At 41.2% G+C, this 23,394-nt stretch overlaps 1 protein-coding gene across 1 annotated transcript in view; it reads right to left on the bottom strand.

Moving 5' to 3' along the window:
• Window positions 1-7,365: 7,365 nt before the first annotated feature.
• The window catches only part of skia (v-ski avian sarcoma viral oncogene homolog a), a 78,357-nt gene continuing 62,328 nt past the window's right edge, over window positions 7,366-23,394 (bottom strand). The window contains exons 2-7 of the mRNA XM_033969923.2: window positions 23,067-23,177; window positions 21,302-21,417; window positions 19,087-19,397; window positions 18,571-18,914; window positions 13,234-13,464; window positions 7,366-12,420 (exon numbers count right to left, since the gene is read on the bottom strand). Coding sequence (XP_033825814.1) covers window positions 12,223-12,420; window positions 13,234-13,464; window positions 18,571-18,914; window positions 19,087-19,397; window positions 21,302-21,417; window positions 23,067-23,177 — 1,311 coding nt within the window. The 3' untranslated portion in view covers window positions 7,366-12,222. The remainder of the gene's footprint in view (window positions 12,421-13,233; window positions 13,465-18,570; window positions 18,915-19,086; window positions 19,398-21,301; window positions 21,418-23,066; window positions 23,178-23,394) is intronic.

The following is a 23,394-nucleotide window of genomic DNA, read 5'->3' as shown; positions in this document are numbered from 1 at the left end:
CACACTGAGAAACACCTGCCACCTACCTTAAAAATAAACACCCTTGGCCTTTGCAGCAGGTCTCAAACAATCATGAAAATATTTTTACTGCTCTTTAAATGCTCTTTAAAATGTACTTAAGTAAAGTGCAGATACCTAAAATTTTTACTTAAGTATAGTACTTTACTACTTTTACTTTGTTATGTTCCACCACTGACTACTACTACTACTAGGCAAGGCAAGTTTATTTGTACAGCACATTTTGTACATAAGGTAATTCAAAGTGCTTTACAGAATAAGAAAGATGTTAAAATCATGATTTTAATCACGTTAAAATCACAATAAAACAAATAATCAGAGCAGCTGCATAACTACTACTACTATTACTACAACTACTACTACTGTTGCTGAAGCTGTTCATACTACATCTACCACCATTTACCACAATTTCTATTTGTTTGAATAAAATAAGTGGAATATGTGGATATAAATAATTCAGGTCCTAGCACTGAACCTTGTGGAACACCATACTTCAATCTATGCATAGTGCACTGCCCCATTTATAAGTATAAAACAAGAACTATTTGGTAATTAAATTTCCAACCAAGAATGTTTAGTTTATTTAATTCAGAGATGGTGCATATTATTCAACATTCCAAAGTAAAGATCCCACAGTTAAAACTGTAATAAAATGGATGGAGTATGGTATTGAAGTGTCTCTGTACTGTTTACCTTCTATTGCTTAAAAAAAAATGTGCAAACATCTTCTGTCTTAGTATACAGATCATGCAGTACTCTGTAGTAGTGAGGAATACTGCAGTGTTGTGTATATAGTATAGGTTCACTTGTAGGTTTACTGCCTGTGTGTCCTTTGCCAGGTGAGGCCGCTCTCGCTTTTACTGTGGCGAGGAGCTGTTAAGGATCCTATCTCATCTGAGCACCAGAGTCTGACAGACCGCAGCAGCCTGTAAATCAAACGCACCCTGATATCTGTGACCCAGCGAAAGAATTTATGTGAGGGGGGATTGGGGCGCATCTATCAGGGTGTCCCAGGAGAGAGGAGGGGAGAGTGGGCAAGAGAGGATAGAAGAGAGGGGGAGAGAAGAGTGAGGATGGGGAAAAAATATCACAATTAATACATTTAACATGTCATTTTAATCATTGCTTCATAAACCTTTCCTACACAAAACACAAAACTCCACACTTGGACATACTTGGATGTTGAGTTTGTATAGTTTGATCCTGGATTTTTATGCTGCAGTGCAAAAGTCTATTATAAAATATTCAACAGTGCTTAAGACAAACGAGAGGTAGTTATTACGTGTCATTACTATAAGATGCAAAAAATGATGTACACAAGTTGAATATTCAGTCCACGCTCCCATATGTCAATTCTCAATTTCTCTATTAATATACAAAAACATGATACAAAACTGTACACTACAACTTCACAAAGCTGATGTGGTGTGCAGTAGTTTCACCAGCAGGACAGTGATTGTGTTGTGACTGACTTTGTAAGTGGACTGAACTCCCCTAACTGCACTACACACACACTCACACACACACACATACACACACACTCTACCCTCCTCCCCCGCTCACCTGATCCTTCTCCATTCAGGCAGCTGTTGTTTGGAACAGTTCAGGTGGCCATGCGCTGGGGTCAGCAGGAGGTCAGACAGCTCAGTGACACACAGGTTCAGGGCTAGTGCATGTGGAAGGTGTGTGTGGGTATTTATCACATTGACTAAAATGAGGCTGCTATGATGTTCTGTAAGTCTTATTATTAGATCAAAAACATGGTTTATTCTCATCTTGGTTAGAATAGATAAAGGTTAGGGTTTAGACTACAGGCCATGTATCTGATTTTTTTTTCCATTGTATTTAAAGAAGATCTTTTGTGCATGTCTCTGTTATATAGTATAATCTATGACACCCATGGATCATTATGAAATCACAATATCACACAGATTATTCACAATAATCTGCATGATCTACCTGCGTGATCTATTAAAGCTATACTATCTCTCTGTCAGGGTCTGTAACCTGCTCATCTCCATGGAGATAGTATTGCTTGGTATTATAGTATAGTATTATAGTATTGCCTGGAATGTTTATTTCCACTCCACACAAGCAAGTGACACCATGGGGCTACATTGAGATCTGTGGAGAAGCAAGCCCACTCACTAAAATAATGCATGTTGTTCAGGCCATTCAGGCATGAACAAACACCTGAAATTGAAGAAATGTAAGACATAAATGTTTAATGCCTTACAATGGAACATTTCAGGTAAAGCAATAATCTCCCCAGGGGACAGACAGATGACAGGCCCGTGGGAGCAGTCTGCCTATAAAGTATCAGGGACACTTCCATCTGCTACAGGAGAGCACACAATGATGTGGCAGTACCTCCCACAGTCTTTGCATTAATGATTGTCCATGCTCTGAAGACAGGGGCTTGAGACCCTGGGGCCAGAGCCCAGCCTGAGTCCACAGAGCTGCACTCTGGTTGTGTTAGATCAGGACAGACACGTGAGCGTCTTCTCCATGAGATCTTTGACAGAACAAGGCCAGACTGTGCTGAGGCACACGTCATGTGTCAAACAGGGGCCCCGGGGCCACTGACACATTACACAGCACACTTAGGGCCAGTCACAAGGACTGCTCGTCTGTCTATTGCTTTGCTCTGTCAGTGCATTTACACAAATGTCACTTAAAGCTGCACTGAGTGGCTTTTGTGGTGGAGAGTCCAACACCCAGTTGTCCCCATGGAAACTGTGTTACCGAGAAAGTCCCAGAGTATGGCATTAAACTTATGTATGCAGATGATGCCACCAGAACAAGTTACAACTCTGTGGAGAGGTGAGATAGGAGGTTTTAAATGAAATGTTGAAGTAAAGGCTGTTGTTATTCAGTTTACAACACTCACAGCACACGAGCATCCAAGGAAGAAAGTCCATGTGTCAGCTCATTATCAGCTCTGAGGTCATACTGACTACTGACTGAGTGAAGCCTCATAGGAGCTTTAACCCACTGTTAAAGCTCCTGAGAGGCACTTTTCAGTGCCTTCTGTAATGTATACCTAATGTAAATTAGGATGCTTCTTTGTGTGGACAATTTGAGTCTGGTGAAGGTGTATGTTCTCAGGGACAATAAGGCAAGGCAAGGCAAGTTTATTTGTATAGCACAATTCGTACACAAGGTAATTCAAAGTGCTTTACAGAATAAGAAAGACATTAAAATCATACAAATCAAAACATAAATAATCATCAATGAGAATCAATCAATGAGAAGAGGAGAGAGGGCATGTAAATGAGGAAGAAGAGAGAGGGAGAGGAGGGGAGAAGAGGTGGACAGAGGAAAAGAAGAGAGTAGAGAGGGAGAGAACATGTGAGTGTGGCAAGTGAAACTAATTCTAAGACATAAAATGCATTCACTTTATCCAAAGATAACATTTGACTAATGAAGTCTAGCAGCAATGGTGAAGCCTCAGACACAGGTTTTGTCTGAATTAAGGCTGAGCCACTAGGTAGCTAAAAACATTAGCTTAGCTGTTGGCAGCTGCGGACTTCACACTGTGTCTGACATCATATGACGTCAGAGGGAGAGGTCAGGTGAACACAGGGTGAAGGTCAAGTCTGGAATAGACAGAGGAAGAGGGCATGTGTGGGAGAGTGCACAGTATACAGGTGTGTATATGAGAGGGAATGCCGCATGTGAAGGAGTGTACATGAGAGGGAGTGTGCATGTGAAAAAGTGTACATGAGAGAGTGCATATGTGAAGGAGTGTACATGAGAAGGAGTGCTGCACGTGAAGGAGTGTATATGAGAGGGAGTGTGCATGTGAAGGAATGTACATGAGAGGGAATGCCACATGTGAAGGAGTGTACATGAGAGGGACTGTGCATGTGAAAGAGTGTACATGAGAGGGAGTGGCATTTGAAGGAGTGTACATGAGATTGAATGTTGCATGTGAAGGAATGTACATGAGAGGGAATGCCACATGTGAAGGAGTGTATATGAGAGGGAGTGTGCATGTGAAGGAATGTACATGAGAGGGAATGCCACATGTGAAGGAGTGTACATGAGAGGGACTGTGCATGTGAAAGAGTGTACATGAGAGGGAGTGGCATTTGAAGGAGTGTACATGAGATTGAATGTTGCATGTGAAGGAGTGTACATGAGAGGGAATTCACTTTTGAAAGAGTGTGCATGTAAAGGAGTGTACATGAGAGAGTGGGCATTTGAAGAAGTGTACATGAGAGGGAATGCTGTATGTGAAGGAGTATGTATGAGAGGGAGAGTGCATTTGAAGGACTGTACATGAGAGGAATTGTGCATGTGAAGGAGTGTACATGAGAGGGAGTGTGGATGTGAAGGAGTGTACATGAGAGGGAATGCTGCATGTGAAGTTTTGTAGATGAGAGGGAGTGCCAAATGTGAAGGAGTGTACATGAGAGGGGGTGGGCATGTGAACAGTGTACATGAGAGGGATTGTGAATGTGAAGGAGTGTACATGAGAGGGAATGCTGCATGTGAAGGTGTGTACATGAGAAGGAGTGCTGCATGTGAAGGAGTGTACATGAGAGGAATTGTGAATGTGAAGGAGTGTACATGAGAGGGAGTGCACATTTGAAGGAGTGTACATGAGAAGGAGTGTTCATGTGAAGGAGGTTACGTGACAGGGAATGCCGCATGTAAAGGAGTGTACATGAGAGGGAGTGCCACCTGTGAAGGAGCGTACATGAAAGGGAATGTTCATGTGAAGGAGTGTACATAAGAAAGAGTGTTTATGTCAATGAGTGTACATGAGAGGGAGTGTGCATTTGAAAAAGTGTTAATGAGAGGAAGTGTGCATGTCAAGGAGTGTACATGAGAGGGAGTGCACATTTGAAGGAGGGTGCATGAGAGGGAATGCCACATGTGAAGGAGTGTAAATGAGAGGGAGTGCCACGTGTGAAGAAATGTACATGAGAGGGAGTGCTGCATGTGAAGGAGTGTACATGAAATGGGAGTGTGCATGTGAAGGAGTGTACATGAAATGGGAGTGTGCATGTGAAGGAGTGTACATGAGAGGGAAATTGCATGGAGGAGGAGGAGGGAGAAGGAGCAGGACAGAGAGAGGAAGAGAGAGGGCATATGAAAGAAGAGGAGAAGACAGAGGGAGAGGGCATGTCAGGAGGGAGTAGAGGAGAAGGGAGTGTGCACAGTATTAAAAGATGGTGCAAAGAGGGTGGGCACAGGATACAGGAGGACAGAGGAGAAGAGGAAAGAAGGGGAGAGGAGCGGTAAGGAGAGAGCGAGTGCATGAAAGAGAGAAAGGAGTGCGCATATTGAGAGTGTGAAGCATGTTACAATGTACATGTAAGCTGTCATTCTGTTTTCTGGCATTGCACAGTGTTGTTGTGTCCTTGAGCAAGACTCCTATGGCACCAGTCTTGCTGAGTGTGAATGTTTAGAGGTCGTGCTACAGGATAGCTCTGTGTGTGACTGAGAGGAATGAATAATGGAGATGCTGCTGTAATGTGCAAAATCATTCAGCCAATATTACTTATTAAGAGGTAAGCGTGCAAGTGTGTGGGTGGATATTTAACACATCAAAGGGACAAAAATCTGTACACACTTACAACATGAGGAACCGCCCTTATGGGGACAAAAAGCAGGTCCCATTGATGTAAATTTATTATTATTAGATCGACAATATGGTTTAAAGGTCAGATATGAGTTAAAATAGGTTAAGATTAGGATCAGTCTCCAGGAAATGAATGTAAGTCAATCGAGTGTGTCTCCATGCTCCTGTCTGCATTTTGCATTCTCTCTTATCCAATCATCTCCTTGCATTGTGCAGCTTCTTCTTGGCTAAAAGTAGAAATGGAGCAGGAGCCCCTTGGAAGGTACTTGAGACCCCTCAAATGGGCCAGGTCACAGACAGTGAAAATACTTTCAGACCGTACTGATCCACTCCAAAGCAAGCAGATGGACATAGTGCAGGAAGTGAACTTGAATTAAAACAGCAGTGACACTGACCTATATATGTTTGTATGTGCATATATATGTATGTATGTGCGTATGTATGTATGTAGGCACTCATGCTGCACTCTGGCTGCACAGAAGGCCTTGAGTACCAGAGTGATAGAGGCCCAGATCTACCACACCAGACAACACCTAAGGTGTAGGCTGGGCAAAGAGGAGCGGCATAACCAAGTGGCGGGCATAGTGTACAAAAACATCTGTGCAGAGTACAGACTGGAGACCCCAAGGTCAAGGTGGGAAACACCTCCAAAGGTAGTGGAGAATTATCAAGCCAAGATCCTGTTGGATTTCCAGATACAGACAGACAGAATGCTAATGGCAAACCAGCTGGACATTGTGGTGGTGGATATACAACAGAGCAAAGCCGTTGTGGTGAACATCGCAGTACCAAGTGATGGGAACATCAGGAAAAAGAAACATGGAAAACATAAGAAATACCAGGGGCTTAAAGAAGAGCTGGCGAAGGCCTGGAAGGTGAAGGCATCAGTGGTGCCCGTGGTCATCGGAGCACTCAAGGCAGTGACCCCCAAACTGGAGGAGTGGCTACAGCACTTTTCAGTCCAGAAAAGTGCAGTACTAGGAGCAACAAAGATACTGCGCAGAACCCTCAAGCTCCCGGAGATATATATATATATATATATATATATATATATATATATATATATATATATATATATATATATATATCCGGGAGCTTGAGGGTTCTGCGCATATATATATATATATATATATATATATATATATATATATATATATATATATATATATATATATATATATATATATATATATCCGTGTGCACACCCCTGCTCTAGTTAGTACAAAATTAGGCAAGATGCTGTGGCTACAATAGCAGTTTACCAACATCAAGTGTGGAGTGAATGAATAATGCAGTGTAAACTACTTTGGGTGTTTTGAAAGGTTCTCTAAAAGCAGTGCATTATTAGTCTAGATTAGGTTCATCACCCTTTCATCCACCAGGCCAACTTCAGTTCTGTTGAAAGGCAAACCCCCTCACAGTAAGTATGCTAGTTTCTTTAATGCAATAAAAGTACCCAAATAAATGCTTTTATGGTCTAGTTTGTTCTAGTTTTTTTTAGACTAACACTGTGGGGCTTTAAAGACCCTGATCACTCCTGGTAAATACTGTTGTGGCGGAATACTTAACCCCAGTTTAAATAATTACCAGCTTAAAACTTTCACACTCCACAACATTACTATAACTAACTGTGTTACACCCCAATCACCACCTCTGTACAAGGAATGCACAGCATTTAAATGACATCAGGTCTACATCAGGTCTGAATCACATTTAAACCAGGGGTTAACATGGACCTCAGTAGTAATGTGTACATGTGTGTGTGGTATATAGTACAGTTTGGTGTGGTTGTTTCAAATGAATCTTCTGGTTTCTGAATTCTCTTTAATCCTGAGCTCATTTAACAAAAGCCTCATAATTAGGATTTGTGTTGTTGGGATAAAAACAGCAGAAGTGGGTCAGCAATCTCGACAAAACAACTTTATTTCTGCATATGCTTCTATACACTGTACATTCAGTCACTGTTGGGTATGAGCACGGCTATTTTTGAACATAATCTCATCAAGTCCTTTACAATGGAGGCTGTGTCGCTGGGGGGAGGGGTCTGTGTCTCCGGGGGAGGGGTTTGGGAGAGTGGGTAGGGTACTAAGTCAGGCTATGTTATATTGTATGGTTAATAATCATGATATGAACTTTGTATAATAATATTTGAGTAGGGCTGGGCGATATGGCAAAAATTATATTCCAATTTCGATCGGATCACTTTGTAAATCTGTTTCAACTGAGAGTTCACACTTCACTCTAATTGAAAGCACCTGTTACTCACTCGTGGCAGATTGACAGAGGCTGACCAATAGGAGGTGGGGTGTATCCATAGATTGTCATAGGGTCACAATATGATTAATTTTTACTTATATTGCTTGATCACCCAAGCCTACAAACCATTTAGTCTGAGGATAAGTGGACTAGTGAACATAGGGACAAGTAAACATAGGTACTGGGAGACAGAGGGTAATGGGACAGGAGAACATGAGAAAAGAGGAGCTAGTGGGCAGAGTTGGGAAGTAATTGAATGTATGTACTAAAAATATGTATTCAGAATACAGGTTTTGAGTAACTGTACTCTGGTACATTTTATTTGGTGGTATTCAGAATACATTTTGGTAATTGATCATATAATTTAGGCTTCAAACTGCAAGGCATTAGTAAGAAAGATAGAAAACAATACCCTTGTGATGTGTGTTTCTACAGTTCTACATTTTTTTTCCCTCCTCAAATTTGTTACAAATTTGTGCATGTGTAACTTTGATATAAAAGTATTCAAAGTATTCAGAATACAGGTTTCTGATTGGATCATGTATCAAAATACTTTACAAAATACATTTTAATACAGGTATTCAGTAAATGTTCTTTCCAACACTGCTAGTAGGGGCGTGGGGTAAGGCAAATGAGGGACTTGGGTACAGGGGGACATTGGTACAGAAGGACAAGAGAACATCAGGACAGGAAAACAGGAAGGCATCAGAACAGAGGGAAAGAGACATCAGAACAGAGGGAAAGAGGAACAGGTGCATCTAGGGACAGAGGGACGACTGGACATTGGGACAAGTGGACAGTGGGACATGGGAGGACACGAGGAGAGATGGATTAATGGAGGTACATGTAGGGACATGGTGGATGGTTGTGGGGACGGGTAGTGTGAGACTAGTGGGACAAATGGGGACATAGGGAAAGAGAGGTAGGGGGACATGGATAAGGGACAGACGAATATAGGGAAAAAAGACTTGTACACAGTGTAACCGAACATAGGAAAAAGTGGACATTGAGACAAGCGGACATCAGGACCAGTGGACATGAGGACGGAGGACAATTGAACTCAGGATCAAGTACATAGGGACAGACGGACAGAGGGACATGAATATGGGGACAGGGACATAGGGTTGAAAGAAAGGCCAGTGGACATAGTGAAATTGAACATAGGAAAAGGGGATATTAAGACATGGGGACAGAGGGACAACTGAAGTTAGGATAAAGTACATAGGGACAGATGGACAGAGGGGCATGAATAAGTGAGCCATGGGGACAGGGACATATGGGGGAAAAAGGAACATAAGTGGACATTGAGACAGGAAGACATGAGGGCAGGTGGACGTGAGCATAGGGGACAAGGGACGAGACATCCCTCCACAGACTCCCAGTGAAGTCCAGCAGCATGTGTCACTGCATTATATCATCAAAAAGAGACAGCTATAGTAAAGTAAGAATTTGTTTGAAAAAGTAAACAGCATGTACATATCTTACACATTATAGAGTTGAAAAACATATTTACAAATGTAATTCTTCACACTGGCTAGTTTCTGTATTCATATAGACTGTTATTGCTTCGTAATTGTCCGTTTAGAAAACATTTTGTCTCCTCTTTTGTAGAAAACGTGAGAGATATTTTTTTGTCAAGTGTAAAAACAAATATAAAAAGTTCGGTACCAATTTGAGCAATGAGATTAGAAAAGGTCTTGCATGCATATTTCAAATAAAGCACTCTCAAATCTGCTCTTGGACACCTTCGGCCCACAGGCACTTGAGGTTGTCCAGCATTTGACATTTGACTTTTTGATCTGATTGTTTATTCATATTGCATATTAATATAACCCCTACGAGTACATTATCAATGCCCAATATCTGACTATATACGTGTATGGCAAAACTCATGCAAAAAGTAACAATGCTATTGGAAAAGAACAGATCAAATATGTCCACACTAACACAACACCAAAGAAAAGACGGTCATGTACATTCGGATTGCATTGTACCCGCCAAGTGAGGGGGAGTGCCCCCTACAGCCCCAAGGGCCCTGTTAACACCTCCATCAGATACTCCTCAATTTGCTGCACAAAAACAAAGTACAATCATAGACTGTATAAAGAAGTGGACTAAGGGAGTGTGAAGTCACCCATAGCATTTGGCTCCAGTCAAATAAATGTTTCATATTTGGAATTCCGACCGCGAGTTTTATAGCAGCCAAACAGCCAATCAGGAGCGAGGCTGTTGAAGTTAACACCCCTTCCTGCCTGCATCACTTCGCTCTTAGCAATGCTGTCAACCAAACCTTATATCAAATCTTGATTTACAGACAAAATAGTGAAATAAAAAGGACCATGTAGAGTGGATTAAAACAAACATTTTAAGACCGAAATGATGAGTCTGACAACAGCAATTAAGGAAAGAGGTGCAACGTTTTTTCAATAGAAAGTAAATTGGAGCGATGTAAATGTAATTTGGAGTCGATGGAGCTTGAAGTGCACCCATGCTCACTTCCTACTTGAAACGCAGTGGCTAGTGGGTTAGCTATGTCCATTTATACATACAGTCTATGAATACAATCAAAAATATCAGAGAAGCAGGCACCAAAATGTCATGCAATCCTGGACTAACTATTTAGCCAAGTTAGCAGTTTAATCCTAGCTCCAGCTAGCTATTAAAGTGCATATGACAGGTAAGACTACTAATTTAACTAAAACATGGTTAACATAATTATATTCAAGATTTTTCAAAAAATCTTGCCTGTTTTTTTCAAGTTTATATTATAATTTGACTTCCTGGTTGGACACAGGCAGCAGCTATGACCTACGTTGGTGTAATTTCATAACTAACTTTTTTCCCACAAATTGCCACTTAACAGACGTAAAACTATTATAAATACTTACCACAGGTACTATCTCAAACCAAATAATAATTAGAAGACATGAAAACTGGTCATATGCACTTTAATGTTGTTGTGTCCTTGGGCAAGACATTTCACCTACCTAAACATGAATATGGTATTAAATGATACCACATTCATGATAACATGAATGTGGTATCATTTATCAGGGCAGATTGGCAGTTACATTCGCCTTTACCATTACTGGCTTTGAGTGTCTAAAAACAGAGTTTGATTCTGCATAGCAATTGTAAACTATTGATACTTTGCAGCTGATGTCATCAACATTCCCTGCTGTGTGATGCTAACTGTAGGCTCTGCTCTGTCGGAAGCTCTCTTACTCAAGTTAGGCTTTAATCTGAGGTTTATTTTAACACAATTTGCCTATAAAGAACTGACTTAGCTGGAACTTCAACAGGTGAGCTGATTTATGTCTCTCACACATAAAATTACAGTCACAAACTAGCTAGCATTAGCCAGCAGTTTTTCAGTTAGTCACCCTCAGCGTTTTTGTTGAAAATCAAACGCCAAAACCGGACCATGAACACTCATATTGATCACAGGCTCCTGAAAATGTGTTGTTTAAAGCCATTTTGTATTTTTTTCTTGAGCTTTCAGACTATCTTAAAAAATTTTTGGCAGTGTTTGCTGTTTGCAGTGTGTGCATTGTGTCACCATGGTAACTGATGAAAATTCCTCCATATAGGTGCATGTAAACCCCCCCAGTGTAAGTATCAATTGGATGTACATAGACTGATGTTTGACTTAGTGCCTGGATGAGGAGTACCGGTACTCGATGTTGTGGTGCAAACAGGACCCTCACAGAGCGCCTCATACCCCCCACAGGACAGCTCCAACTTTCCTCGTATTTACAAAAGTCTGCCATTATCAATGGTTACATGTGTCTATGGATGATCGCTGAGAACAAGAAGACTGTGTCTGCTTTCCAATGAGTCAAAGTGCCATTCAGTTTATAAGTAAAAAACACAAATATTTACATTAATTTAACTGAAAATCTGGTAGTAGCCATTGAAGGCCAAAGCAGGGGTCAGTGTTGAGTGAACGCAGCCTGGTCCAGCTCAGCACGGTTCTTCTCAAGTGCTATCAACCACCTCCATGAGACTAGTCCAAGGTACATGCCAGGGGCCTGGACGTCTCAAGGCGCCCAGACCTCTCCAGGGGACAAACATGTCCAGGGGACCACATTTGTTCAGTCTGCTCACTTTGGTCGTCCACGAGCTAGCTCCTGAGGCTTTGCTCCAATCACTTTCACTGTTGATATTTGAATATCTTATAATGTTGCCATCTTCTCTAGGGTCACAGTGAAGAACTTGGTGCAAGATTAGTAAAAAAGGGGATTTTGTGGAACATTGGAACACCTCTTGGACAAAGTTCTGTTGGGTGCCCATGCTCATTGGAGGAGCCGTGTCGGAGTGTGCTGGTGGCGCTATAGTGAAGTTCTGTAGATGTTCTACACGTCCAGCGGTGTGTCCTCTGCATCCTCCTGCTTACAGCTGGTCCCACTGGAGGACTTGGGCCAGAGCTGTTGCTGAAGCTCCTTGACCACTCTCTCCAGGTGTTCCCGGGCCTCCCGCTCCTGAAGCAGATCTGAGCGGAGCTGCTCACGGTCAGCCTCAGCATGCTGGAGCTTCATCTGGAGGTCTTCAATCTGAGGAAATAAAACAAGCCTTTGACCACAAGCTCATCTCCACATATCAGCCATGCTGCTTTAAAGGTTTTACAAAACTGACTCTTGTGAGCTTTAAGCCATGTTTGAATGTAGTTACTTCCTCAAAAGCATACGTAAAGTTGTGTTTTGTTTCATTCACAAATGTTTGAGTAATCCTTTATTATTAATTTGTCAATATCTCCAAAGCTCAACATGCTCTACTCTACCTTTTGATCTCATGAGGTTTTCAAGTTAGAAGCTACCTGTTACCTTTTGTTCAGTAGTTATTGACTGAAATCATCCAAATGAGTCCAGTGAAGGTGTTGGAAGTTTAAAAACACAGTGGAGCACTTCCTTTATTACCACATGACATCACAAGGTGCAACAGAGTGTTTTCTGTTTGAGAGAAGAACTCCTAGATATGCAGGATTTTGCATGTGTGAATGAAACAAAACACAACTACATGTATGTTTTTGATGAAAATTATAACAGAGCAAAACTAGTGTAATATGGGCCCTTTATGGATGACATTTATGTCTCAAAGCAACAGAAACACATATAGGTCTGCACATGTGTGTCAGTAGTAGTGGTGCCACGATACAAAAATTACGATACTCGATTCTGATACTAAGGAATACTTGATACTCAATACGGATTCCAATATCATAATGGTTATAAAATCTGAAAATTATAACATATAATGATCCACGGATGTCAGACATTATAACTATATAGCAGATATAAGCATAACAGGTCTTTAATATGGATTAATATCAGATTTTCGATACTTTTGACCACCCTAGTGAGTAGTACCTGAGCGGAGTACTTGGCGCGCAGTCGTCCCGCCTCACAGCCCTTGTCACAGACGCGCAGCTGCCGGGCTTGCTCTAGCTCCCTCTTGAGGCAGAGTCGGGCCTCGTTGGCGTCCTTCATCTTGCGATCGCTCTCTGCTCTCAAACGTTCAATCTCCTTTCTTAGGCTCCTCTTGGCCTCCGTTGCCTCACGCAGCTTCTCCTTCTTGGCCACTCGCAAGAACTCAAGCTCCTACACAAAGATGTCACAACCTTGAGTAAATATTAATTGAAAGCAATCAATATCACTTTATTTGTCCTCAAGGGGCAGTTTAAGCACACTGAGCAGGTAAAATACAATGATAATAGAAAAGCTCAAATAAAACCTGCGGCTCAGCAGGTACGATCATCAGACCCAGTGTCAGGGCAGTTTGAGGGGAGTTTTAGCCATCAGTACAAAAGAGTCCCTCTTTTATATCCTCTGTGCCCTGCAGCATCACAGCAGTGTCCAGGGGGAACCAGGTGAACTCTGAGACACAACAGGAAAGCCTCTCCTAAGCCTCACTTTCTCTCTTCTCTTTTCTTTCAATTGGTAATGAGATGACGCATTCCCTTGAAGTGTTTCCTCTGGAACATCTTCTGCCATATCTGGTGTAGAAAGTCTGTTCCATTGTTGTAAAAATCTGTAGCATTTCAGAGCTAGCTGGTTAGCACAGCTATCTTCAAGTAGGGTTGCCGTGGATACAGGGAAAGCAAACTGCTCAAATCACACAATGCAATAGCCCTTAACTTCCGTTCTTTGAACTGCACATGCTGCACTTCTTAATTGGGCAAAATTCCCAAATATTAAGTTAAAAATGTAAAAACTGCTCATTGTGCAAGCCAGTCCGCCCCATGAGCAACCAACCACAGCCATGGCCACCGCGGATTTGATATGATGTGCAGATGGAGATTCTACAGTCTAGAACAGGGGTCGGGAACCTTTTTAGCCGAGAGAGCCAAAAAAGTCGTATTTTAAAATGTATTTCCGTGAGAGCCATACAATATTTTTTAACTCTGAATACAACTAAATATGTGAATTTTTAAACAAGACCAACAATTTTAGAGTATAAGAAGTCTCTGAATGTATTGTTAATATTTTTTTTCATAACATCTGTGGGAGCCAGGATTTGATTTACGTTTGGTAATGCATGCAAATTCAGAGTGATAATATTTTAATGTTAATAAATGATGTTTTAGGTTAATATTTATATGTATAAGCTATACTTGTTTTATTGCATTAATGCTGATTTTGGAAAATATCTTAGGATTGTCATTATTGAAGTTTTACGTAAATATGTTACCGTCACTTTAAGAGCGATAGGGAGGGAAAGAGGGAGAGGGAAAACAGCACGCTCTATGAGAACGTGTTAGTTGAGGCAGAACATAAAGATGGAGCCAAATGGTTTTCTTACCGTAGTATTGTTTATTTTTGAGAATTATTTTATTTGATTACTTCTGTATTTAGGTATAATTTATTCATTACTTATTGTGTTAACAAATGTCAGCTAAGATTTATCTGAGAGCCAGATGCAGTCATCAAAAGAGCCATGTCTGGCTCGCGAGCCATAGGTTCCCGACCACTGGTCTAGGATGTGAATGTAGTTTACGATACTAGTTAAACTATTATCAACTGGGTTTTAATTTAGATGTATAATCTTACAGGTCTTACATTGTGCATAATGGTTTCTTGTGAGCTCTAACCCTACTATAACCCTGCTCTAACCCTGCTCTAAACCGGCTCTAACACTGCTCTAACCCTGCTCTAACCCTGCCATAACACTGGTCTAAGCCTACTCTAACCTGCTCTAACCTTACTTTAACCCTGCCCTAACCCTGCTCTAATCCTACTTTAACCTTGCCTTAACACTGCTCTAACTCTACTTTAATCCTGCCCTAACCCTGCTCTAACCCAACTCTAACCTGATCTAACCCTACTTTTACCCTGCCTTAACACTGCTCTAACCTGATCTAACCCTACTACAACCTGCTTTAATCCTACTTTAACCCTGCCTTAACACTGCGCTAACCCTACTATAACTTGCTCTAACCCTACTTTAACCCTGCCTTAACACTGCTCTAATTTGCTCAAACCCTACCATAACCTGCTCTAACCCTACTTTAACCCTGCCCTAACACTGCCTTAACACTGCTCTAACCCTACTATAACCTGCTCTAACCCTACTTTAACCCTGCCCTAACACTGCGCTAACCCTGCTCTAACCCTACTCTAACACTGCTCTAAACCTACTTTAACCCTACTCTAATCCTGCTCTAACCCTACTCTAACACTGCTCTAAACCTACTTTAACCCTACTCTAATCCTGCTCTAACCCTACTCTAACACTGCTCTAAACCTACTTTAACCCTACTCTAATCTTGCCCTAACCCTACTCTAACACTGCTCTAAACCGCTACTTTAACCATGCCCTAACCCTGCTCTAACCCTACTCTAACCCTACTTTAACCCTGCCTTAACGCTGCTCTAACCCTACTTTAACTATGCCTTAACACTGCTCTAACCCTACTATAACCTGCTCTAATTCCTACTTTAACCCTGCCCTAACACTGCTCTAACCCTTCTCCAACAATGCTCTAACCCTACTCTAACACTACTCTAACCCTGCCCTAACACTACTCTAACCCTGCTCTAGCCCTACTCTAACACTGCTCTAACCCTACTCTAACCTGCTCTAACACTGCTCTACACTGCTCTCTAACACTACTTTAACCTTGTCCTAACACTACTCTCAGAATCTCAGATGGATCAAGAGATTATATTTTATTAGAAGAAAAAAAGAAATTTTGTTATCTTGATTTTGTTATTATACAAATAATAAAAAAAGATTGCAAAATAAAAATAAAGAAATATCCACGTTTAAAATGTTAAACCTAATCATTTGCACTAGTTAATATGAGTAGTACTTTGTAAACATGACTTTGTGTACCATACTAGCTACACTAATCCCAACTGGGTTTTAATTTAGATTTATAACATTACGCATACATTACGCATAATGGATTTTTGTGAGCTTTAAGACATATTAGAATGCTGTGACCTCCTCAAAAACAGACCTGGAGTTGTGTTTTGTTTCATTCACACACATTTGAGTAATCCTTTATTATAAGTCTATCTATATCTCCAAAGCTGAAAATGCTCTGTTCCATCATGTGATGTCATGTAGCGGTTGGTTTCAGGTTAACAGCTCCTTTTACCTTTGTTCAGTAGAAATTGTAAATTTTAGGGCTGAAATTGTCCAAATGAATCTGATGAAGGTGAATGGAGTTTAAAAACACAGTGGAGCACTCTCTGTATTACCACATGAAATCTCTAGGTGGAACTGAATGTTTTCGGTTTGAGCAAAGAACTCAGCGTAAAGGGTTTGTGTGTTAAACATGTGTCAATGAAACAAAACACAACTCCAGTGTTGTTTTTGATGAGGATACAACATTATAAATAAATAGCATATTATTGGTCCTTTAAGCAATATTATTATTGTCTTATCACCACCGGCTTTGAGTGTTCCAAATCAAAAATCAGAAAAGACACGTAAATTATTGTTATTATTAAGGAGAGAGCATGAACAGCTGATACTGCATAGTCACTGTAAATATGTGATGTAGATAGACTAATGTTGGACTTGGATGAGGGGTGCCTTAGGTTGTGGTGTGAGCAGGACCCTAACAGAGCCTCATACTTATGGGGAGTGTGAGGCTCTGTTAGGGTCCTGACAGATTTAGCAATTTAGGCATTGTTGTTGTGTTGGCAAATGGTATACACTCCTATGAACAGATGGACATTTGGAATCTTGCTATCTTTGCAAATAGACAGTGTCTCTACACCTCAGTGGACATGTGTACTAGGTGTAGTCCTCTTACAAACTACAACCAACAACATGTGACCTGATACATGTAAACAAGCAGGACTGCAGTGGTGTAAGCGTCTCGGGGGAGCAGGGAGAGCAGAGGCCAGGCTGGGGCCGCTCTTCCTCTGAACGCCGGCCCGTATCAGAGGGCTGGTCCTGGGAACTGGGGCTGGGCGCTCCTGTCTGTCAGCAGGTTTTGTGGAGGTGGGACAAAGCGTGAGCCTGAACAATGCATCACACCCTCCACTCTGAGGCGACAAAGACAGCGTCGATGGGACTAGTGCCTGAATTAGCCTGGAGCCACTCACGCCCTGCTTTAATCCTGCTTTAACTCTATTCTAACCCTACACTAACCCTGCTCTATGACTCTACTCTGACCCTGCCCTAACCCTATTCTGACCCTACTCTAACACTGCTCTAACCTGCTCTATAACTCTACTCTAACCCTACTCTAACCTGCTTTAACCATACTTTAAACCTGACCTAACACTGCTCTAATCCTGCTCTCACCCTGCTCTAACCTGCTTTAACTATACTTTAACTCTGCCATAACAGTGCTCTAACCCTACTTTAACCTTGCCCTAACCATACTCTAACCTGCTCTAACCCTACTCTAACTCTATTCTAACCCTACTCTAACTTGCTCTAGCCATACTTTAAGCCTGCTCTAACACTACAGTTTACATACATACATACATTGGACCTGAGGGTCTGTCAGCTCTGTGTGGGGCAAAGCCGCCCAATGTCTTAGACTAAAACAGTGAGGCAAAGTGCACACATGCTGGTGCCAAGGACAGGTCTGGGAAAGCACACACTTCCTTCCTCTACTCTTGTTTGTGACCATGGTTTATGTAAGTCCTGTTTCCTCCCAGAGATGGGTAGTACTTTTTTCTTCAGTAGCTTTTTAAAGAAATTGTACTTTTCTAGCAGCATACTTTTACTCCTACTTAAGTAATATTTTAATTGTAGTAACAAAATCCTCACTTGTGCAAATGTTTTGGTTTCTCTTCCACAAGTCACAAAAGCTTTATCCTGACAATATGAAATGATTTAAACATTTGTGTTTCTTGCACTGCTCCTTCAGATATGATTTAGTCTTTCTCATGTTTGTGTCTATCTTTACTAGTGTCTATCTTTACCAGTTCTTGTGCATTATTTCATGTTTTGTCCTCCAAATGACATTCAAATTTTTAATTATAAATCAGATATTACCCTTTAATTTACTCTTGAGTAGTACTTTCCCAAATACTTTATTACTTGAGTAATTTTCTGAAGCACTGCTATATTACTTCTAATATACTGGACTTCTATTATATTATTTTGAGTACAAGCTGATATTTAACATTTTCAGCTATTCTATCACTTCTATTTAATCCTAAATGTGTGTTTGGGCAGCAGAGTGTTTAGCTATGTGATATCTACATATGTGATATGTATGATGTGAGTGACTTTACCTGTTGGAGGCTGCGCTTGGCCTGCAGCGCGGAGCCCAGCTTCTCCTCCTGCTTTACTCTCATCTTCACGATCTCATGGAGAAACTTCTCCTTGGCCTCTTTTGAGTCCAGTCCAGAGTCCAGAGCCTGCCTCAGACTCTCCAGGTCCGACTCCAGGCCATATTCTGTGGGCGGAGCCAGAGTGGAGGGGGGTTGGGCGGGAGTGGGAGGGGGAGGGGCCACTTGGCTCTCTGAAGCAGAGGCTGAACTGACGGGCCCCAGAGACCCCGGAGAACTCAGGTCCTTGGCTGAGCTGCTGGAGGAGGTAAAGGATGGAGAAGACAGAGAGGACAGGGACGATGTGACTGTGGGATGGAGAAAAGACAGAGGAGAGACAGAGGAGAGACAGAGGAGAGACAGATCAGACACAGGGCAGAGACGCAACATGAAATGTTCTATAATTATGCAAAACCTATTCAAAAGAGTATCCAAAGGCAGCATTTTTACAACAAGTCTCACAAAAGAAGATTGACTTACACTCGTCACGACTTTCAACTTCTATCTCCACCTCCGAGTCCTTATCGTTGGGGAGTGAGGGTGCAGGGCTCTTACAGACGGGTGGTGCAGTGGGTCTGGGACCCTCGGTGGCTGGGGGTCCCTGGTCTCCGGTGGCCCTCCGCTTCCGGGACCGGCAGTTGCTGTTGGCACTCTCCCCGGGAGCCTCACCTCCGCTGGGGTGGGAGGTGCTGGGGACTGAGGGCGACATGGGGCCCATTTTCCCCAAGTGCAGAGGGGTGAGGGCCACATTGGGGGCCACGGCGCTCTCCAGGCTCTTGAAGTTGTAGAAGCTGGAGGAGGAGAGAGGGGCGTTGGTGTAGACAATACAAGATTTCATTATCACAGAGGTCATTAGTACAGGCTGAGGTCCTAGGTCCAAACACTGAGCGAAGCACAACTGAACAAGGGTCCTGAAAGTTCACATTTTAAACACATACAGAAGAATTGAAAAAAAGACTGAAAGATGAACTGACAAACTAATTCAAGTATCACATTTCAGAACATGTTTGTACAAATCTAAACTACACGCTTAGCAGTTTTTTATGCAGAATAAGACAGGAGATTTGTCACTGATGTCACTGATGCATGACACTAAATACAATATGTGCCACCGCTGATTTTCTATCTCTGATTTGACCAATTTAAAATTAAAACAAGTGACAGTAGAGTGTGCTGTTGTTGTGTCCTTGGGCAAGATGCTACAACCACTTTACTTGACGGGGGCAATGGCACAGATTGGCAACTTCACTTCCATCAACCTCCCCCAGAGCAGATGTGCTACAGAATTGTCTTAACACTATCAAATATGGAGTGAATGTATAATGGATTGTCAATTCCGAAAATTTGCTGGACCAGATATCGGCTGTTGCATATCGGTTCAGCCTATATCCTTTTTTGACATATAAATCAATGTAATAAGACTATTTGCTGGCCGTAGTTGGCTCAGCAAGTCTAATGTTTCAATAGTTTGGATCAGTTTTGTGTTCCTTTATTTTTGTTTTAAGGAAAGGAAAATAATATAATAAAGGGCCTATATTATATTATTTTCTGATGTTTCAATGTTGTTCCTCATCACAAACAGACCTGGAGTTGTTTCATTCACACAAGTTTAACACACAAACCCAGCATATTTAGTCTGAGTTCTTCGCTGAAACTGAAAACACTCTGTTTCACCTTGTGATGTCATGTGGTAATACAGGTAGTGCTCTACTGTGTTTTTAAACTCCATACATTTTCACTAGAATCACTGGGATGATTTCAGAAGTGGAACTGCCAATCCCTACTCAAAAGAAGCTAAAAGAAAACTATGATTACATGACATCACAAGGTGGAACAGAGCATTTTTAGCTTTGGAGATGTAGACAGACTAATAATAAAGCCTCACTCAAATATGTGTAAATGAAACAAAACACATCATTTTGAGGAGGTAACAGTGTTCTAACATGGCAATTTTGTGTAATATAGGATCTTTAATGCTATTTTCAGTCTCTGCCCTGGTATTGCTGATGTGGGTATTGGAAGATTATGAAAGCTATAGTGCTGAAATCGCTATAGGAACTGCAAAAGCTAGATTGGTGCATCCCTAGTGTTGATGTTGCCGTGTTGCCTTAATGTAAAGAAAGATTCTCATTTGTTTCTAAACTCGCCACAATCTAGCCGCAGCGTAAGGTTAGTTTGACTTGTAAATGCAAGAATTTACATATTTGTTTTATGGGAACTGACCAGACAAGATGGCAACAAGGCCTGTCACGATAATTACTAGATTAACTTATCGTTCAATATATGAAAGGTGGAACAATATATTTTGGGGCTCAGTAATTATCATGTGTACAATTTATTTGTAAAAGTGAGGACATTTTTGCCAAATCAAAACGTATTTATGTAATACGTTTTGATTTGAGTTGTAGTAGGTTGAAAAAAATTACTTCTATGGCTTATTATTGGTTCATTCTGCTATCTATTTCCTGCAGCTCAGGCCTTTTAATGATACTGTCTGTTTAAAAATAAGTTTATTGGGATCATCTTGCTTTGAGTCAGTGGCATAAAGTTGTTTCAATATTACTGTTTATCAAAATATTTCTCTCTGGCAAATTACGCTTTCAAATTAGTTATCTAATGGTAACCTTTATGTCATAAAACTAGGATATTCAAAAGAACCACTCCCAGGATCACCCTCCCACCCCAGCACACACACCTGTCCCGGAGCAGGGCTAGGGGATGTCCAGCCGGCTCCTTCTCCCCACTGGAGATGTGAGGGGACCAGGGTCTGAACGCTGAGGGCCTCTGCCTGGGCTGGAGGCAGTTCACTCCCTGAGAAGACACAGACACAGTCATTGGTACACATGCTGTTTCTAATTAGATAACACAAGTGGGAAAATTAGATCAGGTTAAAGGTGTATGTACTATGTCACCTGTCTGGTGGGGGTGTTTCCATGGAGACAAATATAAGAAATGTTCCACAGTGTGGCATTAAGCTTATCTATTTTGCAGTTGTTCAGTTACAGGTGCTCAAAATGCCTCAAATAGTCATGTATTATTACTATGAGCAGGGACACTTCTCAGATATGATCTGTAATTTGGTCTGGTGGCATTACTTGTTTGTGTCCATGGAGATAGAAAAGTTTGATGTCATACTCATAAAATACCATTTCTAGCCAAATCCTAACCTTGCATCTTCTTAATCCGAGACATAGCTAAGTGTTGTTTCATCCTGTGGAATATTCCAGGGAACGCAATAAGATCTCAACAACCTCTTTGCCTGGAATGACCTGGGAAATGAACCAGGAACCAGGAATTAAATAATTCATTTACAGGTATTCTTAAAGCTTAATAAATACATGCAATCCACAGATTTGAGCTCCAATTTGTTTAAGTTTATTTCAAGTTTATTTCCACGCTGTGGAACATTCCAGATAAAGCAATAAAATCTCCATGGATACAAGCATGCAGCAGCCCTCTACAAAAAAGGTTACAAAGTGCACCTTTAATTGAATAAAGTCAAGATCGATAGGTTTAAGTGCATATGATAGTTTAGAACACTTATTTTACTAAAACACAGTTAAGATCATTATATTTAAGATTTTACAAAAAAAAAGCATTTTATTCCTCAGTTTGGCTATTTTATAGGTTTAAAATTTTACTTCCTGGTTGGAAATCATGATAACGCACTAGGGAATTCCACTGTTACCATGTTGTACACTGGGCCAAATCCCCTTGTACAGAAATTATTATTTATTATTTATTATTAATTATTAGTTGACAAATAAAAATATAATAAAACACTTTTATTTTGTTTAAATCATGTTTAAAGTATTGGGAAAAAATGCTTATCACATGTAAATTGTGCCAAACCTTTGGACAGAATTCTCTAGTGTGATATCATCACTATAGAACTCTCTAAAAGTCCTCTACTTCGTGTAATTTTCAACATATTTTTCAACTTTTCTTTGCAAATTGCTTCTTGGTATAAAACTATTATTTTAAGTACTATCCCACCAAATTAAGTACATATTAGACAATCATTAAAACCTCCCCTTGGCACTTTAATGCCATACTGTGGAACATTCCTGTCAAAGTACTTCCTTGGAAATCTGTAAATTACACCTTTAATTATGATCCAAATAATTGTAGTTATGATTTCGCCAACCTCTTTTATGCCCTTGATGTATGACAGAACAAAACCAAATGTTTCCAGGATTCCCAGGCCAGAATCTAAACTTTGATTAACAGCTGAGTGCTGTTACAGCCTTCAGCTCCTGTCTCCTCCTGAGGTTTCGACACTATCGACGTGCTGGGCTCCACGGGGCGATGGAGTTACCGCACTTGGGGTAAGTGATCCCCCGGCCCACAGCGGCTCTGGTTTCCGTGCTCGGACGCCCTGCCAAATCTAAATTTAAGCTCCCGCCTGCTCCCAAACACAGGCTAGCATTACAGGACATGCCATCTGACCAGGCTCTCACCTTCTGGGACAGGGCCTGGAGGACGGCGTGGTGCTTGGGCTTCTCCGGCACAGGGGAGGGGGGGCATACGTCTTCATGTTTGGGCTTCTTCAGAGGGGTGGGCTCTGGCATCTTCAACACAAGGAGAACAACAGGAAGATTAGGGTTTGTAATGATAGTGGTACATAGATCAGAATGTGGTTCTAAGGAATACTCAATACTCAAAACTGATTCCAAAATTACGATGGAAAAAAAGACAGTAGACAGACAGTAGAATATGATTTTCAACACTAGAAGTACTTTCTTTTATATTACTATGTGGCTTTATATCTAGTTAATCCCTCAGTCA

This window comes from Periophthalmus magnuspinnatus, chromosome 7 (genome assembly GCF_009829125.3).
Source record: "Periophthalmus magnuspinnatus isolate fPerMag1 chromosome 7, fPerMag1.2.pri, whole genome shotgun sequence".
Classification (NCBI taxonomy): Eukaryota; Metazoa; Chordata; class Actinopteri; order Gobiiformes; family Gobiidae; genus Periophthalmus; species Periophthalmus magnuspinnatus.
Note: the sequence above shows the minus strand (reverse complement) of the source record. Positions and strands in the feature narration are given on the sequence as shown.